Below are 21,106 nucleotides of genomic sequence, written 5' to 3'. Positions count from 1 at the left end.
CATCGGGCAACTCACGTTGACTATATACAGTGAAATACAGTGATTTGTAAAACCAGCATCCCCTTTGATTGAATATTAGGATTCGACGAAGCGCCCTGAACTTACTACAAATCTTCAGAGGTTTTTCATTTCTATATCCGCTATTTCGTGCGGTTGTTCGAAAAATTGGATCTCCGAGAAATCTTTTTTATGATCTCGCAAAGGTGAGAAATTCCAGTAGAGCGGTAAGATTTTTAACATTATAGCGTGGATCCCAATGGCACGATGACCAATTAGCACCCTTACGACTAAGAAGAGATAAACTTTACTGTGGGCGAAGAGCTCGGTAAACCATGCTGTGAATCACCTTAGTTCAGAAGGATCTGCGTAAGTGCTAGTGACTGACCAACGATTTCCTAGCTCCGCCGAGGCCCACCTTTCCAGTGGTAAACCACAATAGGACAACAGTGCTCCTACGTGTTGCTGTGGCCAGGAACCCAGACCAGCACAAATGAAAAGTATAACAATGCCACTGCTAGTGAAGATGAGCATTCCTTAGACATAAGCATTCAGCGGAATGACCAAGTTGAGTGGTATACAACGCGCAACCTGTCGCCCTTTTTAACCTAACCTAACCTAACTTTTGAACAACTATCTATATATATCGGCCGATTTATAAAATTAATCTCCTCCGTTTTTGATATAAGAAATAGGAATTTACATTTCCTGATAGTTAGCCAAATAATTATATATTTTGCAGGCTACTTATTGCAATGAAAATAGTTAATTTTGATTAGAAAATTCTAATGAAAGTTTTTGTTTCTATTTTCTACAATAAAGAATGGCAGTGGATCAGGAGATATTGGCATACGGGGTAGCGGACACCCGGGAGATAATCCATTCTACAGTAACATTGACAGTATGCCGGATATACGTCCACGTCGGAAATCCATACCGCTCGTTTCAGAACTTGTAAGTAGTATGTTTTTTAATTTTGAGCTAACGAATACTTCATCAATTACTATAAATGTTTATATACACACATACATTAATATGTACATAATATTACAGTCTGTTTCATTGTCAATATTCCTAACGTCTTTGTTTTCCAACAAACTTAAATCTACTTATGAAAAGATAAAAAATATCTTAATATATAAAAATACACACCTATATACATATATCATTAAATAAAGAAAAAAAAACATATTTATATGGCTTATATGTTTGTTAAGAAAATAAATGAAATAAATGTGTATCAATATTATATATATAATATACTATATATTTATTTATATACTATTATATATATGTATACACTTAATACAAATACACTTGTCACACAAGAAAACTACAAGGACTATGGTAAAAATTGGGTAATGCTGGGCTCAGTATCCACAAAGTAGGCTTGACACTAGTAGTTGAAAAAGCTGCTTTCTTAAAATATTTTTTTTTTAATAACATAAAAAATACTCAGACAATTGATTAAACGCCTTTGACTTTCTGTAAAGAATGAGAGTGGAAATTTATTTTATTTTGAATATTCAGTAGTTTAATAATTAAATACACAATCATTGGGCTGTTATGAGTTAGAAAATTCTTTTGAGCAATTTCGCTACTAGTTTACTAAAGAAATTGGGATCAATCCATCCATCCAACAAGCTTTTATTCGTTCCCTAAACTCAGAACTTGTTTTAAACATAAATTTGAAGTCAGTATCTCCCATAAATTGAATGGGATTGCAATCTGAACTATATACGGCCCAGTACAACAAATTGATTACATTCTTTCTACACATGTATGGCGGCAGTATCATGCAGAAAAATTTACTCTGATTGTCTTCTATGCATGCAATTAACACATTGTCCTGCAATTAAACGAGTTAGATATTTATATACATACTTTTTTATACTCTCGCAACAAAAGTTGCTAAGAGGCATGGACCCCTACTAAGTATTTTGTACATATCTCGTAAACTACTAAAGCTATATCAAGGAAACTTTCTAGAGTCGCTTCAATTCGGTACTACCTTATACAGTCTAAAAATTAAGGAAATCGGATCATAATCACGTCCACCTCCCATACAAAGGTTATGCTGAAAACTACTAAAATGCTGTAATTCAGTAAGGAAAACCACCCAAAAACCCTAAATTTCATTGTACAGAAGAGCTGCACTCAAAATGGTATACATAATTTTAAAGGGGCGTGGTGCCGCCCACTTATGGGTCAAAAACCATATCTCAGGAACAACTCGACCAATTTCAATGAAATTCGGTATATAATATCGTCCTAGCTTCCCAATGATATGTTGTCAAAATAGTTCAAATCGGATCACAACCACGCCTACTTCCTACATACCAGAACTTTGAAGTCAAAGAGTGAAGTCGACTAGTGAAGATATCGGAACAGATCTTTGCAAACATAATGCATTTAAAGAGTGGCATCGCCCTTCTAAAAATCGTCAAAATCGGTCCATAAGTTTTCAAGACCCTATATATCGAATATGAGGTCCTCAGTGCTTCGAATAAATTTTTGAACGAAAATATGGATATAGATATATTTTGAAGAAATTCAGAGGGAATATTTTTCTTCTAATAATATGTATCCCTGCAATGAGTGGAATCGTGTCATAACTTCCTCTAGTTCCCATATTCTTAATATTAGGGTTTTCAAACTTTCAATGGACTTTATACCATATATGTGAGTCAAATTGTTTGTTATATTAATAAAATTAAATAAATAAATTGCGAGAGTATAAAATGTTCGGTGACACCCGAACTTAGCCCTTCCTTACTTGTTACTTCTTAGTGTTGATGTAGTAATGAAGTACGGCAACAGCTTATGATTGTACGTAAAGACACCCCAAACTATACCATGCTTTGTCCATGCTTTTTGCCGGTATTCTGCCAAGATAAGCGCAAATCATCAGGACCATCAAGTTAAAATTTTCGCTCGTCCGAAAATATGACGCATTCTCACTCCTTCTATCATAGCATATAAATGGTGACCATTTCGAGCTTCCCAACTCTTTTAAAGAAAAAAAACATAAAAAATTCAAATTTAATGTGGAATGTTTATAATGATATTATAGTACTTTCTTTGGCGTTAAATTTTTGAGTATTATCTCTTAAAATGTCGGCCGCGGCTACGTCTCAGTCGGTTCATCCGTTGAGTCCAATTTTCGACGACTCGTTCGAGCATTTTTACTGATAACTGGCGCATGATGTTTTGCTTCAAAGCTTGAATCGAAGTAGGATTGTCCGCCTAGACTTTAGACTTTACATATCCCCATAGGAAAAAGTCTATGTTTCTATTCGTTTGAATATTATCCAATAATGAGTGCTGGTTTTTAAGATAGTACGCTCAGTAAGGCGTGTTTATGTTGAGCATAACTTGAGCGTATGGCGCGAAACATACATATTCCTTTCATAACGTGAATTTCCGTAATAGATTAGGTTAGTAATTTATTTTTAAAAGGAAAAATGTCAAAAAGTTTTGAGTGCGTTTAAACAAATGTCTATGGCTGTATGTTAGTTGTTTAATATACTAAAGGAATAATAAAAAATTAGCTCCAGCAGCTTTTTCTTTAAAATGGAACTAGAATACGTAATCGAAATACGGAAATTTACAACTTTTGTGTTTGTTTATTATTTTATATTTGGTAATACGGCGCTCAGTGCTTGCGGTACTGTGCCTCGTGTTGATTTAAGGGATTACTACTAGTTAGGAGGTCTAAAAATGAGTTTTTTCGCATTAATTTTCGAGAGAAAAATGCTAAACTTTATTATACTAAGAATTTGTACACTTATTATGGTGACTTTGTAGATTGTTGCATAATTTTTTATTTATAAAAATATCAGTTTTTGAAGCTCTCCAGGAACCCTACATAAAAAAGGATTTTGCGGTGATCACTATAACTCTGCAGTAATTTAACTGACATGAAAAAGTAAACGGATTTCGTTAAAGTAATATGCAATCTTGTAATTAATCGAAGGATTACGTAAAACAATTTTTTTTACAAAAAAGCGACTTCTAAAAAAATTGTTTTTTTTTGCCATAATTTTGGCCTTAAACTGTACATAAAAAAACAATTTTATCGGTAATAAAAAAGCTTCGATGAAGTGCTAGAAAATATAGTTCAACAGCATGTGTATAACTTTGAGTCTCAAATCGGTTCAGCCATTTCCTAGCAATCTTGCTCAACGACTTTCAAACACACAGTTTTATAAAATGCGCTTACGCGTATAACTTCAAAAATAATCGTCGGTTTAACTTGAATACATATACATTGCGAAAATGAAGTTAAAAAAAGTAATTTTCGGAAAGTCTAACTAGTTGTAACCGCTGAATACAAAGTTTTCCAAAATTATAACACAATTCGACGCGATTTGAAATTGTTTATATTAGACCTTGAGTGCATTGAAAACAATACATATATATTTACTAACACATACATATACATTTTATTCATATATATATATATGTTTGAACGCATTACAGTAAAAAAGCAATACACACACAAAGTACAAATAATAAAAGGCTGTCTGTGCTCAGTTAATGTTTCTCTACAGATTCTCTATACTTATTTCGAAAATCTCCACTTCTTATACTACATGTTTGGTCATACACTCTCTCTTTGGATATATATACCTTTGTACAAATACAGTAAAAATGAAACACAAATGTTCTAATTATTTTATTTGTATACCATTTGAATTCTTCTTGTTAGTAAAATGTTTTTTTGTTTTTTTCGGTATGTTGCGTAAAATAATTATAAACATATCTGAGTTGTATTTATTGTATTAACTCTCAAATTTTTCTCGCTTGCATTTTTCACTTCTAAATCGTTTGTAATGTAACAACAATTGAAACGAAAAATAAACTAATAACAATCTGCTGTATTTTCAAATGTGTGGATCAAAGGTGCTCAAGGTATATGAAATAAACCAATTAACATAGTAATACATACATATATTCATACCTAAAGACCGTAATGCGGAGCAAGTGATTTTTTATTTTCACAAAAAAACTATTAATTGCTTTCAAGTAGCGTTAATTACTATACTTACAATACAAACAAATTCTTAAATTTTGGCTACTTAATTACACAGTTTGCACAACACTGTTCTCTTCAGTTTCTGGTTAAATTTTTCAATTTTCTATTTGCTAGCACTTTATTGAATGAATGATAAATAGACAAAATTATGTAGTAATTATAACGTATATATTTTTTATTATTATGCGCCAGTTTTCAAAACTATATATGATTCACCGTTTTTATATGGCTATATAAGTCTGATAAAAGCCAGTTTTATTTGTATATATACACACATAGTTACACATACATATTAGTGTGCCACAATACTTACAACCAAAAGCTTGTTATTTGAAAAAGAAAAGCGGGAGTTGTATTTAAGAAACAGTTCTCAAACTGGATTTTAGGTATAGCCTTTGACTCTCTCATCGATTTCTCGTTTGGTTGTAAAACGACAACCCTTTATGTCGTCAAGCTCATAAGAACGCGTCTAATCTTAGCGGCTGTTACAGACAAAGTAAGCAATGAATATAGCTGAAAATTTTATCGCAGTTCAAGGGAGTCTCCTGTCGATAGCTCTCAATTAACTGCAGTTTTCTGCTGCCAGATCATTGCAACGTCTTTCAGGAATAAGTTAGCAGTAGACATACTGCTCCGAAGTGCGAACTTCTTCTGAGCTTTAGAGAGGACTCCGCCAGCAGAGCGATAGCAATACTGACCTTGGATTCGATGACAGTAGGCCATAAGCTATTAAGGGAGTGTCTAACATCCTTATCAGTAGCTTCAAATATCCAATCTGACTTGTGCGGACCAGCTTGCAAGTAAGTGTATCCTAGCAGCATTGACGTCGGAATGCGGGGGTGGGTAGTCCGTGGTCCACTTGCGCTGAATACATTGACTTCGGGTGAGCTCGCCAAACGCTGGACAACAACCAGCACCTATGCAGTAGCGAGGTCTGGTCCGCAGATCGAAAACGGTCATTCCAGCTGCTGTCGCTTAGTAAGGCTCAGCTCAATCATTGCTATACTTACTGGTCATTGTCCGATAGGTACGCATGCGGTGAGATTAGGTACCAAGCTAGACGCTAGTTGCCAAAGCTGTTTGGAGGAAGAAAAGACAAAGAGGAATCATCCAAGCAATTACATCTTCAATGTCTAGCATTCGCCAGACTTAGGCTAAAACACCTAGATAGGCACATCTTCGAATATCCTTATTTGAAAGTCGGTTTATATTATCGAATAATTTGAATTTATTTTTGCGTTAATATTATCTTTCTGCTTAAGGTTTTAATTATTTCACATTTCTCTCAAAATGTAACAAATATTCTCATTCATAAACGACGACTGCTAAAAAATTGCATAACGTCCATTTTCTATTTTATATCAGTACTTGTATAAAGTATAAAATAAAAGAAATTTCTCCAGAATTAGCATAAATATGTGGCGAAAAAATATAAAGATTTTTCGTTGTTTAGTTAAGACCAGATGTTTGGTGGAACACCAGTTGCATTACACAGAGAAAATATGCTGCTTGAGGGCAAAATGTATATTTTTGAGCGCTTATGCCCCTTATATTTGATACAATACGTTCACGATGTATTTATTTAGCCATACGCAAAACACAATACGAACACGATTTATTATTTCTACAGCTTTCGATTGTGATAAAGGAATTATTGTTGTTTTTTACAATTTGACGACATTAATTTTTGATTTAATAGAGCTTTGTGTAAGATCGTACAGCTTTTGCTCTCTTCTTTCTATTCGCATGTACGTTCAATATTTCGTTTAAGTTTGGTCTGGCTTTGGAATGATTTTACAATTTAGTTATAGTATAAAAACCTATGGGAAGCTTCTTGTTTTTTTATTGAAGTTAAAGCAATTCGACTTTAGGACAATTAAACTCTCATGTGGTATTAGGTATGAAAACTTATTTTAGTTGAAGTTTCATTGCTGTTGCCAACATAAAATATAAAACAGTGTAGATTTATTTATTATAGATAATGTTGCATTTTCATAAGTTGTTTTAGTTTAAATAAGTATCCTGAACCAGTTTATAAACAATATGAACAATTCCCACAAAGTTGGACTTAAATAGTGGCCTTCAGGTGAGGACACCCTCTAGACGTGAGTGGTGTAGAGGTTTAGTAAGAGAGGAGGATACTAACTCAGTATATACTGATGGGTCTACAATGGACTCCGGCGCAGGTACGGGGATATACTTCAAGAATGTCAATGTCGACATCTCTCTCTCTCTCTATACGTCTACCAAATTCTGCCAACATCTTACAAGAGTAAGTACTAGGCATAGAGAATACTTGTGGGGCGCTATTGGACAACCACAGGCGGATACAGAAAGTAAATATACCCACAGATAGTCAAACGGCATTGCTGGCCTTGTCGCCGCCAGAAATTAATTCCAGCATAGTCAACAACTGCAGGGAGACTTTGAGCTAACAAGTAGAAACAGGGCAGGAGTGTCCATAATGTGGGTTCCTGTCACTGGTCACTGTGACATTATCGAAAACGAAAAAGCAGACGAGTTGGCAAAATCAGGAGCCGCTCTAAATTAATTCCATGTCTATCAGGAACAATATTTATTATTTTGAACAAATTGCTCAAAACAGATGGAAATCTATAATCAAATGTAAAATAATAAAGCAGTTATGGCCCGGGTATGATAGGATAAGAACTAAGAATCAATTAAATAGATACAAGAATAGCATATACAGACTTACAACCAACATAACGGGGCATTGGCCATTTGGAGAACATGCCTTGAAAATGGATCTGCGCTATAACGACATATGTAATTCCTGCAAACTTGAAGGGTACAATGAAAAGGTCTTTCACTTTCTTTGTGCATGCCTAGCATTAACACAAACCATATATTGGACACTTGGAACTTATCAGGTACCAAGCCTTGTATGGGTGTCCACAAAAAGCATAACGGAAATAAGTAGTTTCATAAACAGCACCAAATAGTACGAACATAGAGATGAAACGTGATAGCAGGAATATTAAGGTCTTAATAGTCAGGATTATAAAGGGCCAATAGTGTAATAAAACGGCTCATCTAGCGCTCAGTGAGCCCAGGCTGCACGCCTATCTCGTATTGAGTTGTTAGCGTTAATACCGATTTTTAAAACTTCAACTAAAATGCCGATGAGTTGTGAACCGTAATGGTGCATATTATTAGGGGCGATCTTGATATACATATTTCACATGTATATGATTATTACGTCGGTCTGAATTCAGATCTTCCTTATTTATTATTTGGATTAGGCTTTTTCAAACAATTTGCTTTGCTGTGTTTGTTCATTTAACTCTTCTAAATATATATAGTATTATTTTACTATAATTATCTTTTTGTGTCATTCTCTAGTTCTATAAAACGTGGTTTGCATGTACCGTAAAATGTATTGTATTATGTGTGCTAAAGCATTAACAGAATTTTTAGTAATTGATTAATATACTATTCATATGCTATTTGACACGCAATTTTCACATTAGATATTTTCGAATTTATTTTCAAATAATTCGCTTGTAATTTAGTGTTTCTTAAACTAATGATTAATGTATGTATGTAAACAATATTCCAATCAAACATCACATAACAGACAATGGCCGCTACCAAGCGCAATGCCGGACTGACATCAGCCGTACCACGCGCAACACTGAATGACGAAGAACTGGTAAGTATATATAAACAATTTTTAGAAACATTAAATAAAAAAATTATTATTAAATAAACACATATGTATGTATGCAGATGAATAGGGACCTTAAACAGTTAGTTGGATTTCAATTTGTTTATGCATATACAATCACATATTTCATTTAAACAATTCACTATAACAAAGTTACATATTTAATCAGTATTTTGTGAAATTTTTATTCAAAAATTCCGAAAACTCAGCCGTTGGAATAAAGAAAATATAAAAATTTGTATTTTTGACAGATTTTTAACAAAAATACACACTTTTTTGTTGAAATTTTCGGCATATATTGGCACGAATTTTTTGTTTTAATTTTGAAACCCACTAATATTTCGAATCAAATTTGTTAAGATAAGAAGGATCCATAGAGTATATCCAGCAAACCGCAAATCTTTTCTTGTTTAATCAGCGAGTTGAATCTAAATATATGTAGGCAGCTAATACTAACTCCCTACCAATGTTCATACACATATTTTTAAATTTACAATAATTTTCTTTCGTTTAATACGTCATTTATGTTAATAATTATTTAACATTGCTTCAACATTAGAAAATGCATGTTTACAAAAAGGCACTGCAAGCCTTGATTTACCCAATTTCATCGACAACGCCACATAATTTTGTGCTGTGGACAGCAACATCACCCACCTACTGCTACGAATGTGAGGGCCTGTTATGGGGTATCGCACGACAAGGAGTACGCTGCACAGAGTGTGGTGTAAAATGCCATGAAAAATGCAAGGATCTGCTAAATGCTGACTGCCTGCAACGTGAGTACCCTCTAAAACATTTTACAGTTCATTAAATAATTTGATTTAAAGTTTTGTACGGATAGCCTTTTCGCACAGGAGTTAATTAATCAATTAAGCGGTCTGTACGCGATTAATATGGTGATTTATAGCCTTTTCATACAGCAGTTAATTGATTAATTAACCGGGCTTTGGCAGTGCGAAACGCAAAACTGGTTGCCCAATTATAATCTTAATGTATTAAATTAATTTGGCTTTGCGAAAATGCATTATATACTTTAACATTAGTGTGGTATATTTAGATTCAAATCAGAAGCTAAAATGCCTTAAAAACTATGGTATGTGTCATAAAAATAATTTTTTATTCTTCTACTTTTTGCAACAAATAGGAGCCGCTGAGAAGAGCTCAAAGCATGGTGCTGAAGATAAAGCTAATTCGATTATAACGGCCATGAAGGATCGTATGAAGCAGCGTGAACGCGAAAAGCCCGAGATTTTTGAATTAATACGGTAAGTTTCATATGTTTAAGTTATATATGTATCTATATGTTTATAGTACGCTGCGTGCTATACAGACAAAAGGCAAAGGAGAACGCACCAACTACATTATAGATTGTAACGAAATCAAGAAATGAATGTAGTAGTATTTGTTCAGAACAAATATATATTTCAAATTCAAGCATTAAAATGTGTTGCGTATGGTGCTGAAGCACATTATAATGTATCAGTTAACGGTCTCTAATGTGTCATAGTTTCTCAACTCCACATTCTGTTTTAGGGATATTGACTAAATGAGTTATTGGAGATGTAGTACTTCTCTAAAAAAAAACAGGGAATAAATAATTTGGAAACTTCTTAACTATACATAAAATTCATGCATTTTATTATCATGACTTATGTTTGCTGGATAACTATAAAGCATATAATAAATTTTGAAAAAATTATAAAAATTATTGAAAAGGCAATGATATTAGCATTGAATTTCGGAAAAATGGCTTGATTTCAAGCAGTTATGTACAATATTATATATATTATTCTTTATAATGTCAAATTATGAAAAAAATCTTACCGATTTCGAACAAATAATACGCGTATAAGAATATTTTTTTCTGCATAAAAAGCTTACGAATCTTATAATCCTTTATCGTTTAATTTGTTTTTGTTTGGTTTCCGACAGACTAATGTTGAAAATACCAGTTATACCGCATATGTCTTCCGTTATAATTAATAGCAAATATCTTACGTTAGTGTATAATACTTGTGGGTTGGTAAGGCCAGTTGGATCATATAATCATAGTTTGGGTCCAGTAGGCTGTATTGTTTTTGTTGAAAGTCTATTGCCAAGTTATTTAAGACTTTTTTTTTGCAACGAATCAAAGTGTTTGTCCTGATTGATTCACAGCGTTAATTCTATCATGTATACTTATTTTGATTTACTATATAGTTTATTTATTTATTTTTACTTTTATGTAAGTTTTGATTTAATACTATACATTGAAGCATAGCGCGCAATTTTACTTTATAACATATTTTTTATTTAACCCTTTCATTACGCATTTTAGAGCACTTCATAAATAGCTTCGAATATAGTTTATCGATACAGTATACAGTAAAGTTGTGACGTTGGACTGCAGTAGTGTATTTAACATAGTTTTAACATTTCATGTATGTAGTTCAGAATAGATCTTTCAGAACTCACCTTGTACTCCTAAAGCATCCATCCAAAATCGCGTTCTCGAGGTTATTAGTTATGTTCCAAGTTTTTTCTCCTTATTTTCAGTTCAGCAGCAAGGTTTCAGCTCTGTTACTCAAACTCGTCGTCTGACTAGTTTTTGTGAGCTGCTCACTTTGCCGAATAACTGTTAATTGCCTACTGACTTTTTAACCCGTCACAGCACCTTCCAATCGCACTTTTACAATATGAAATACAAATTACTAAAGATATCACTTAGCCTAGACTAGAGCTATTATTTTCAAATATTGTGCTCAAAACTCCTATTTGTCCTTAAAGGAAAAGGAAAAAAATATTTTTCAATAATTATTATCAAAGCTACATGAAATCCCTCAGACCACCTTCAAGTGACGCTTTCTGGTTGACTTTATACCTAATGTATTGGTAATTATATATTTATACTCTCGCAACTAAGTTGCTAAGAGAGTATTAAAGTTTTGTTCACATAACGATTGTTTGTAACACCCAAAGCTAAACGAGTTAGATATAGGGTTATATATATCAAAGTGACGAGACGTGTCAAAATCCGAATATCTGTCTGTCCGTCCGTCCGTGCAACGGATAACTTGAGTAAAAATTGAGATATCTTGATGAAACTTGGAACATATGTTCCTTGGGACCGTGAGAGGCAAAATCGGACCATTGCCACGCCCACAACATGTCGAAAACCGAAAACACATAAAGTATCATAACTAAGCCATAAATAAAGTTATAAAAGTAAAATTTGGAACAAAGGATCGCACTAGGAAGGCGCATATTTGAATGTAATTTTTTGGGGAAGTGGGCGTGGCCCCGCCCCCAAATCGGTTATTTGTATATATATCGCAAATCAATAAAGCTATATAAACTAAACTTTCTGTAGTCGGTTCTCTTTCGTACCGCACCACACACCATGAAAGTAGTTGAAATCGGATAATAACCCCGCCCACCTCCCATACAAAGGTTAGGTTGAAAATTAATAAAAGTGGGTTATCTCACTAACGAAATACGCAGAAATACTAAATACTAAATTTTACAGACGAAATTGCAGAAGGAAGCTGCACTCAGATTTTTTACAAAATGGAAAATGGGCGTGACATCCCCTACTTATGGGTCCAAAACCTTATCTCAGGAACTACTCGACCGATTCGAATGAAATTCGGAATATAATATTTTCTTGACACCCTGATGACACGTGTGGAAAATGGATGAAATCGGTTCACAACCACGACAACTTCCCATGTAACTCAATTTTGAACTTCATCTTATTCCTTCACTTTATAATATATACATAAGGAACCAATGAAGAAAGCGAAATAAAAGATTATACAAATACTGTATATGATCCGTGGCATTTCTTTTGGAAAAATTGTCGAAATCGGACTATAACTTTTCAAAGCCCCGAATATCGAATATGAAGAATTCAGTGCCCCATGGTAATTTTTCACCGAAAATTTCGGTAAATCTCTCAGGTATCTTAATTTAATTTAGAGGAAATATTTTTCTTCTAATAGTGTAACTTCCCCTAGCTCTCATATACCTAATTATAGCATTTTTAAATTGGGTCAAATTGTGTGTTATCTTAATAAAAATATATCAATAAATTGCGAGAGTATAAAATGTTCGGTTGCACCCGAACTTAGTCTTCCTTACTTGTTTAACTTTACTTTTATTATTATTATAATTATTTGGGCAGCGTTTAAGTCAGCTCCAAATTTCTTCACTACTGTTTTATATCCAAGTCCCCAGGAATATTGGTTAATATCATCTTTTTGTTATCATTATTATTATTATTATAAAATCTGACAAGTTTTTTACTTGTAACTTTCCCCCAGTCATCGCTTGTGTTCTAGGGATTTCATTAGCGAATACTCTAAACTCGTATCATTTAACATGATTTTTTATTTTTTATACTTCAGTTATTTCGGGTATGTTCAGGAAACTCTAGTAACAGATAATATGGTGATTATGTGCGGATAATGTGCCTTTTCGTACAACAGTTAATTGAAAAATTAACATGACTTACCCGATTAAAGGTAATAATAAATTTGAATAAAAATCTCATTAAATTTGGCTGTGTTTATTTATAAAATATCAATCAGCTGTTGAACTTACTTCTAATGAAGTTCAAAAATAAAAATGTATAACAGCTGTTCGATAATTGAGTAGCCGGCAGTGCATAGCGCAAAAACCGGTCGCTCAATTATAAACTTAATGGATTCAATTAATTTGGCTGTGCGAAAAGGCTATATGACAGCATGACACACATTTTATGTTCATTACTATTATTATTTAATTTTTTTTATACACTCGCAACAAAAGTTGCTAAGAGGGTATTATAGTTTTGTCACATAACGGTTGTTTGTAAGTCCTAAAACTAAACGAGTTAGATATAAGGTTATATATACCAAAGTGATCAGGGTGACGAGTAAAGTTCAAATCCGGATGTCTGTCTGTCCGTCTGTCCGTCCGTGCAAGCTGTAACTTGAGTAAAAATTGAGATATCTTAATGAAACTTGGAACACGTATTCCTTGGCACCATAAGAAGGTTAAGTTCGAAGATGGGCAGAATCTCTCAGGTACGCCCACAAAATGGCGATAACCAAAAACCTATACAGTAAGCCATAAATAAAGTTATGAAAATAAAATTTGGAACATAGGATCGCCTTAGGGAGAGGCACATTTGGATGTAATTTTTGTGGAAAAGTGGGCGTGACCGCGCCCCCAAATGGGTTTTTTATATATATCTTGCAAACCAATATAGCTATATAAACCAAACTTTCAGCGGTCGTTTGTTTTAGCCGTTTCCTTATACAGTCCAAAAATTAAAGAAATCGGATAATAACCACGCCCAGCTCCCATACAAAGATTAAGTTGAAAATGACTAAAAGTGCGTTAACTCACTAACGAGAAATGTCAGAAACACCAAATTTTACATAAGGAATAACAGAAGGAAGCTGCACTGAGATTTTTTTACAAAATGGAAAATGGGCGTGGCGTCGCCCACTTATGGGTCAAAAACCATATCTCAGGAACTACTCGACAGATTTCAATGAAATTCGGTATAATATATTTTCTTGACACCCTGATGACACTGGTGGAATATGGCGAAATCGGTTCACAACTACGCCAACTTCCCATATAACTCAATTTTGAATCCTTCTGATTCGTTCACTTTATAATATATACATAAGAAACCGATAAAGATAGCGAAATAAAACTTTACACAAATACTGTATTTGAGCTCTGACATTACTTATGGAAAAATTGACAAAATCGAACCATGACTTTTCAAGGTCCCTGATATCAAACATGAAGAACTCAATGCCTAAGGGTAATTTTTCACCGAAAATATAGGTAAATCTCTAAATAAAGTGCGAGAGTATAAAATGTTCGGTTGCATCCGAACTTAGCCTTTCCTTACTTGTTATTTATTACCAATTAAAATTATAAAAAAAGTTAAAATAAAAAAGAGTTTAAATAACAAAGTACAAATAGTCAGGATCTGCTAATCTACATAATTTTAGCAAAAACACCGACAGCTTGTCAATGAATTTGTTCCTGCTGGCCCCAGAAACTAAAATAATTTTGTGCTTAAATAACTAATTGTTTTAGAACAAAGCCAAATATTTTTTATGATATAAAACATGAAATTGAAATGAAATGAAATGAAATTTTTTTTTATTACTACAAACAAAATTAAATTTTTTATTAACTGGACTGTTTCAACAATAATAATTTATAATATAATTTTTAAAATATTAAAAAATTAAAAAAAAATATTAACTCATCTGTTTCAGAATATAACCAAATATTTTTAATAATATATTTTTTAAAGTATTTTTTTATTAACTCAACTCAGCACATAATTGTTACAATAATAATAAAAATCTGTCATTACTAGACACTTTGATATATAATATTTATATACTTCTGCCATATCATTTTTTATAATTGATTTTGATATTAATTTTATACATGTAAAAATGTCTCAAATCGTTGGAAGTCAAAAAGGGGTTATTGTCGAAAATATAGCTTAAAAGTTAAGCATAAAAATTAAAAACATAATTCATGTCTCTTCGAATATTCAACATTTATATACTTTTCATTTGTACTTTGAGGCCCTATATTCTAGGAACTATGGGAAAATATATATGTATATGTATATTCTATTAAAAACCTACAAATATTGTATGTGTACCTATTGTGTATTGTTTAACAACCGTAATATTAACCAACTACCTACAACAATTATTACCACTCCACCAACTGTGCGCATGCGCAGTGCGGTATTCAGCGTAGAAGAAAAAAGTCACACAGGTCACATGAAGGCGGTTAAACAAAGCGTTTTGGACGGTACTAGCAAGTGGTCGGCTAAAATTGCAATTACAGGTTTGCATATTTTAAACTATGAATCAAGTATTTTGTTAGTAACTTGTTTTATGCACAAAATCACACACACACACACACACCACAAGTGCCAAGACACATGTTTGTATGTATACGCATATGTGCAAACATGCTTTACAAAAAACACACACAATACTTAACGGTACTGTACTTAACAATGAATACTGTACAACAATTACACTTTATATACATAAATATGTACATACATAGCCTTACCGGTACACAAACAAAAACAATACACTCATTTGACATGAAGTTGCAGCCGTATGCAATGCAGATGAAAAACAACAAAAAACAAAAACAGATAAAATATTGTAGACGTACATACTTATAACTGTGTTTTTTTCATTAGTATAATTATATATAATATATATAAATTAATGTTTACTAACAATTTACGAATTTAATTTGCTGAACAACAGTAACGACAATATATACTTTACATATGTGGTACATATGTATATATCTGAACGTTTTGTATGTATTTATGTTAAATTGTCAAATATCTAACAAAGGGCATAACAAGTGGATTAATTAAATTTCGCATATAAATATGTAAGTGTGTGCTAAGAATGTATTTGTGCTGTCTATATATATATTAAAAAAAGCATATGTGCTCTGTAAGAAAACAGCGCCGTTTTGAATTGAACAGTTTACACTCAATTAACACTAGCGATTTTAACAAAAAAAAATTATACCAACACATAAGCAACTCTGCGCATTTCAGTATTTTTCTTACAGTGTGCAAATGTGTTGCAAATAAATAATGTTTGTTGTATTTCAAATGTCTTGTGATTTATATATGTATACGCACTTTCGAATTTTTTTAAAGCTAAAACTCATTGGGGGACACTTAATTCGTTGTACCAAGAGGAAGACAAAATTATATCTTACTAATAGTTAAACATATACATATGTAGCGCTCGCTCATGATGCGTTAACGTAAAATTTTCACACGTTTTTATTTTTTTTGCAATAAAACATTACATCGTAATTTATAATAATTAACTCGTTGTTTATGCTATAGTATGCTGCAAATGAGTATGCGCTACATATAGTCAATTTTATTACACTAAATTACTAGCAGTAAGCTCACTAATACCATTTACATGAAAAAGGCTTAACGGCCTGTCTATGTATGTATATGACACTACTAAATTATCCTAAAATTTGCAGCCAAAAATCGAGTATACCAAATTATGGTGTTAATATGGTAAATATTGAAATTGCCTTCTCGTATTGACATAATAACCTTTTCGCACTGGAGTTAATTGAACAATTAATCGGCCATAGCTGATTTAAGAGAAAAATCATATAGCCTTTTCGCACAGGAGTAAATTGATCAATTAACCGGCCTTGGCTCAATTAAAGCGCTGATTTATTGCCTCTTCGCACTGGACTTAATTGAACTGGAGTTGCCTTTATTCGATTAAAGCGTAGATTTAGCTCGATTTACCATACAAAAGAAAAATCTAATTTTGCTACATCAATTTTTAAACGAATACAAATCGAGTTGAAAATTCAATGCAACTCTACGGCTAGTTGTTCACATTGCTCCGGCTCGGATTTAACTATAGCATTCCTGATTTTGACAACTCGTGTGCTTTTTTGTTTCTGAAAATCTTCCTGCCTGGCAATGTACGTTTAAAGGGTATACTTACCTGAAAGCCACCATTGAAGTCCAATTTTGTGGAGATATAGTCCGACTTATTTAGATAGTTTATGAACTGGTTCAGTACACCGCGCGTCCAATCACCTCATTCCTTTATGATTATAGCAGAACATGCTCCTTTTGTATACATTTCGGATGAAGACGTCTATGGACAGTTGGTGCAGGATTACATTAAGCTCGTCATACGGACATGACTTAATCGTCCAACGCACTTAGGTATATTAAAAATAATCTCGAATTAATTTTACAATAACAACACATCCCACATGGTCTATAGCAGCTATATCCTCAATATTTTTAACGGGCAAGTTATTCATGTGGAATTAGTATACTATATATAATCTCGATGATGCTTAGAATTCGAGTTAGAATTAATTTTGAACATGTTAATGTGTAGTTCAAATGTAGATCATTAGAAATACCGAATCATATACCGAATATGCGTATATCTGAGGTGATATTGAATCGTACCTCATATACATATGTATATATCGTTCACTATTTGTAATTTGACACTAAATATAAATTATATCCATTGTCGAATAAGCGCTTCTCATTATCCACCAATTTTCAATTCGTATATAACGGTTTAGATGCTAGTTATCCCTTTTAGAAAAATTGATTTCCGTGTCCTGCTTAATTTCATACAATATATTCAATTAAAAAACTTACCGGAGAGCGTTTCATTTGAGATCATGTTATTTGGTACCAAAATAAATCAATTCTTACGATTTCTTCGGTTGGCTTGGTCCTCTACCCTTAGTTAGACCGAACAGGCAACATTTATGGTATTGTGTGCCATTTGGAAGATATGTCTACTTATACAGTTGTTGTTCAGCCTTGTATCATTGTTCTTACTCAACAGTCAAATTTGGTAGAACACGAAAAATATTACAAAGCATATTTTAGCATTTAACGCTATCTGCTATATACATGGCAGTATTCATATTTTTGAGTGTTTTTTTTTAAGTGTAAAACAGCATATAAATGACATTAGTTTGAGAGTTTCTGACTTAAAACAAGTATTCAGGAAAGGCTTAAATACATAAAAACACGCATAATAAACCGTTGAAGAACTCAGGTTAGGTTAGGTCAAGTGGTAGATCGAAGATCCGAAACTTCGATACGTCGATACGTGTTTCGACAAAGCGGTTGGCGTGCTATTATAAAGTTCTTAAATCGGAGTTTGTCCAATTCTCTTGTTGGCAGGCATCGTGGATTTTGCCAAAATACTAGAAAAGGTAATGTTGCCATATGACTTAGTGAATATAGTGAAACCTCTCTTGGGCAGACACTCTCCGGTGTCCGTTAGGAGCGATTCTCTCTGTAAATGTATTGAGAAAAGTGGTTAGGGTTTAGGTTATGCGCTATACTATCTCTCCTGACCGCAATTTTTTGAAAACTTGAAGAAAAAAAAATACGTTACTGTTTTTTTTATGAAATCAGGTTAGGATCACATTTTTAGCGAGGACTTGAAATTAAGTTATTTGTACAGTAATTCAATTAAATTTCTTGAAATATTTTAGTACACATACATACAGAGGTAGTCAAAATAATTTACACACAACTTGAACTCTATTATCCTGCTATTTTTTAATGATAATTTTTTTAATTTTAATGTTTATTCTAAGTTACCAAAAGTCGGTAATTTCGGCGGTTTCGGTATTATTTCAATTGTCCTCTGATATTTAACAAAACCCCAAATATTTTCTATAAAGTTTAGGTCGAGGTACTGCGCAGGTATTCTTCTTCTCAAGTTTCGATGGTGCTGCAATATTAAAAGGACTAATTGTGGGATTTTGTATAACAGTTCCTACTAATCTTCTACATTATCTTTGAGTTATCACAGGTTTCTGCCCAGTTCTCTAAAGTATCCTGGGAATTGTTCGTCTCCTTATTTTTAATAACATTATAAACAGTATTCCTTTAAATTCTATTAATAAAAATTGATAAATTACTAACTCCGAAGCCGAAACACCAGTCTTAAACTTAGTAACAGTCTCCGATCTAGTTATAATCCATAACTCCTTTGGTTTCGGCATTTTATTTACCAAGTTTTATATCTTAAGGCTTTGTTAGTTAGTTATGAATGCAATAAAAGCCAATCACTACTATTGTTTAAACCAAGTCTAAATCGCGGTGTGTAAATACTTTTGACTACTGGGAGTCTTCAGTTCAGTTGCTTATTTCTCCGCCATATTTCTAGCTATGCTAGCCAAACTGACTTCATTCGGCCAGGAATAGATCAAGGCTTACAACAACATAGCAATTTGTTACCCTGCAACAATAATATAATCAAGCAAAAGCTTTTTGGTGAAATTTGTAAAAATTTCGATTTTGACTACCTCTGTATATGTAGTGCATACCCTTTGAGATACGTGTTGTATAAAGCGGCCTTTGAAAGGAAAACGATTTTAAAATTTCATAAATTTTATGTTAGGAAAACTTTTAAGAAAAAGCGTTTTTCAAATTTTATAAATTTTATATTCAGGAATTAAGTTTTTCTGTGCTTGCAGCATTAAATATTTATTAGTATGTAATTACAAAGATTATTGCAAAATTTTATACAGTTGCCTTCGAGGGTTTTAGATATCATTGCTTATTGAATAATTTAAATCACGTACATGCAAAGTGAAATACAAATATATTTAATTTTTTAATTTTTTTTTATAATTAATGAGTGCAATTTAAAGCATAATTATAAGTTACTGAAATGTGGAGCCTAGTTTAAGTATTTTTTCTACGGTATAGTCATTGCAGATCGAACTACTAAATTATTTGCAGTTGTGCAAATCACTATTGAACAGCGTGTGCTTCTACATTGCAGATAATACATACATATTCACTATATTTCAAAGTATTTCTCCTTGAGTTTCGTATACTCCTGGCCATGTGGCATATTTTTTCAATAACCATATATACACATTTGTTTTTCTTTTAGGTCTGTACCATGACAAGTGTATGTTTTTTTCTATATTTTTTATATTCATTCTTTTGTAATTTTTTTTATTTATTTCTTTTTTAAAAATTCAGGTATTTTTTTAATATCCTTTTTAATAAAATTCTGAATTTTTTTTATAAAAATCAGACATCTTTTTTATAATTTGTTTTAATAAAATAATTAAATTCAGGCATTTTTAAATACTTTTTTAAAATAAAATTCAGGAATTTTGATTTAATATATTTAATGTGCGCTATATATAGACGATGTACTCATTTGTGACATTTCAAAAATTTTTTTAAAATTCAGTCATTTTGTTAATTTGTTTTAAGCAAAATTCGGGCACATTTTATTTTATTTTTTTTTTTCTTTTATTTAGTAATAGAACTCATTGAATTTTTAAAATATTTTTTTAAATTAAAATTCAGCCATTTTTTAACAATTTTTATTTCATATATTTTTTAATTGTGTGCTGTACATAGACGGCGTACTGCCGCAAGCGCAGGTTAACCCTTCTGCACAAATTGGGTCAAAATGACCCAAATTTAAGAAACAAACGCGTATTACCATGCCTTAGTATGGCTAATTGCATTTTGATATCCTCAGTCAGAGTCTTATGATGAGTTGTACGTACACATTTTTTTTTCAGGACGAGCCTGTTTTTTTTTACATAATTTTTTAAAAACTTTTCGTACGCGTATACAATTTGTGGGTCATTTTGACCACCAAAAAAATGTATGCTCAAATGTGACTAAACAGAAAAAGCGTGCTAGTGCTTCATTATTCGGCAGAGACTAGGGATGATCAGAAAAAGAAACCAGAAATAACAAATCACTATAATGCGACTAAAGCAGGTGTTGATGCACTGGACCAATTAGTAGCAACGTACAC

The 21,106-nt window shown here is 32.5% G+C and overlaps 1 protein-coding gene across 6 annotated transcripts in view; it reads left to right on the top strand.

The window, feature by feature from the left end:
* LOC105219932 (protein unc-13 homolog C) overlaps positions 1-21,106 on the top strand; it is a 97,674-nt gene that overhangs the window by 38,047 nt on the left and 38,521 nt on the right. For 3 of the 6 annotated variants that reach the window (XM_054235307.1, XM_054235306.1, XM_054235304.1), the window contains 5 exons: positions 820-951; positions 8,634-8,708; positions 9,283-9,502; positions 9,871-9,991; positions 15,478-15,584. In XM_054235307.1, the coding sequence (XP_054091282.1) occupies positions 820-951; positions 8,634-8,708; positions 9,283-9,502; positions 9,871-9,991; positions 15,478-15,584 (655 nt within the window). The remainder of the gene's footprint in view (positions 1-819; positions 952-8,633; positions 8,709-9,282; positions 9,503-9,870; positions 9,992-15,477; positions 15,585-21,106) is intronic. The other 3 variants (XM_054235309.1, XM_054235308.1, XM_054235305.1) reach the window with 1 other exon arrangement.

Source organism: Zeugodacus cucurbitae, chromosome X (genome assembly GCF_028554725.1).
Source record: "Zeugodacus cucurbitae isolate PBARC_wt_2022May chromosome X, idZeuCucr1.2, whole genome shotgun sequence".
NCBI lineage: Eukaryota > Metazoa > Arthropoda > Insecta > Diptera > Tephritidae > Zeugodacus > Zeugodacus cucurbitae.
Note: the sequence above shows the minus strand (reverse complement) of the source record. Positions and strands in the feature narration are given on the sequence as shown.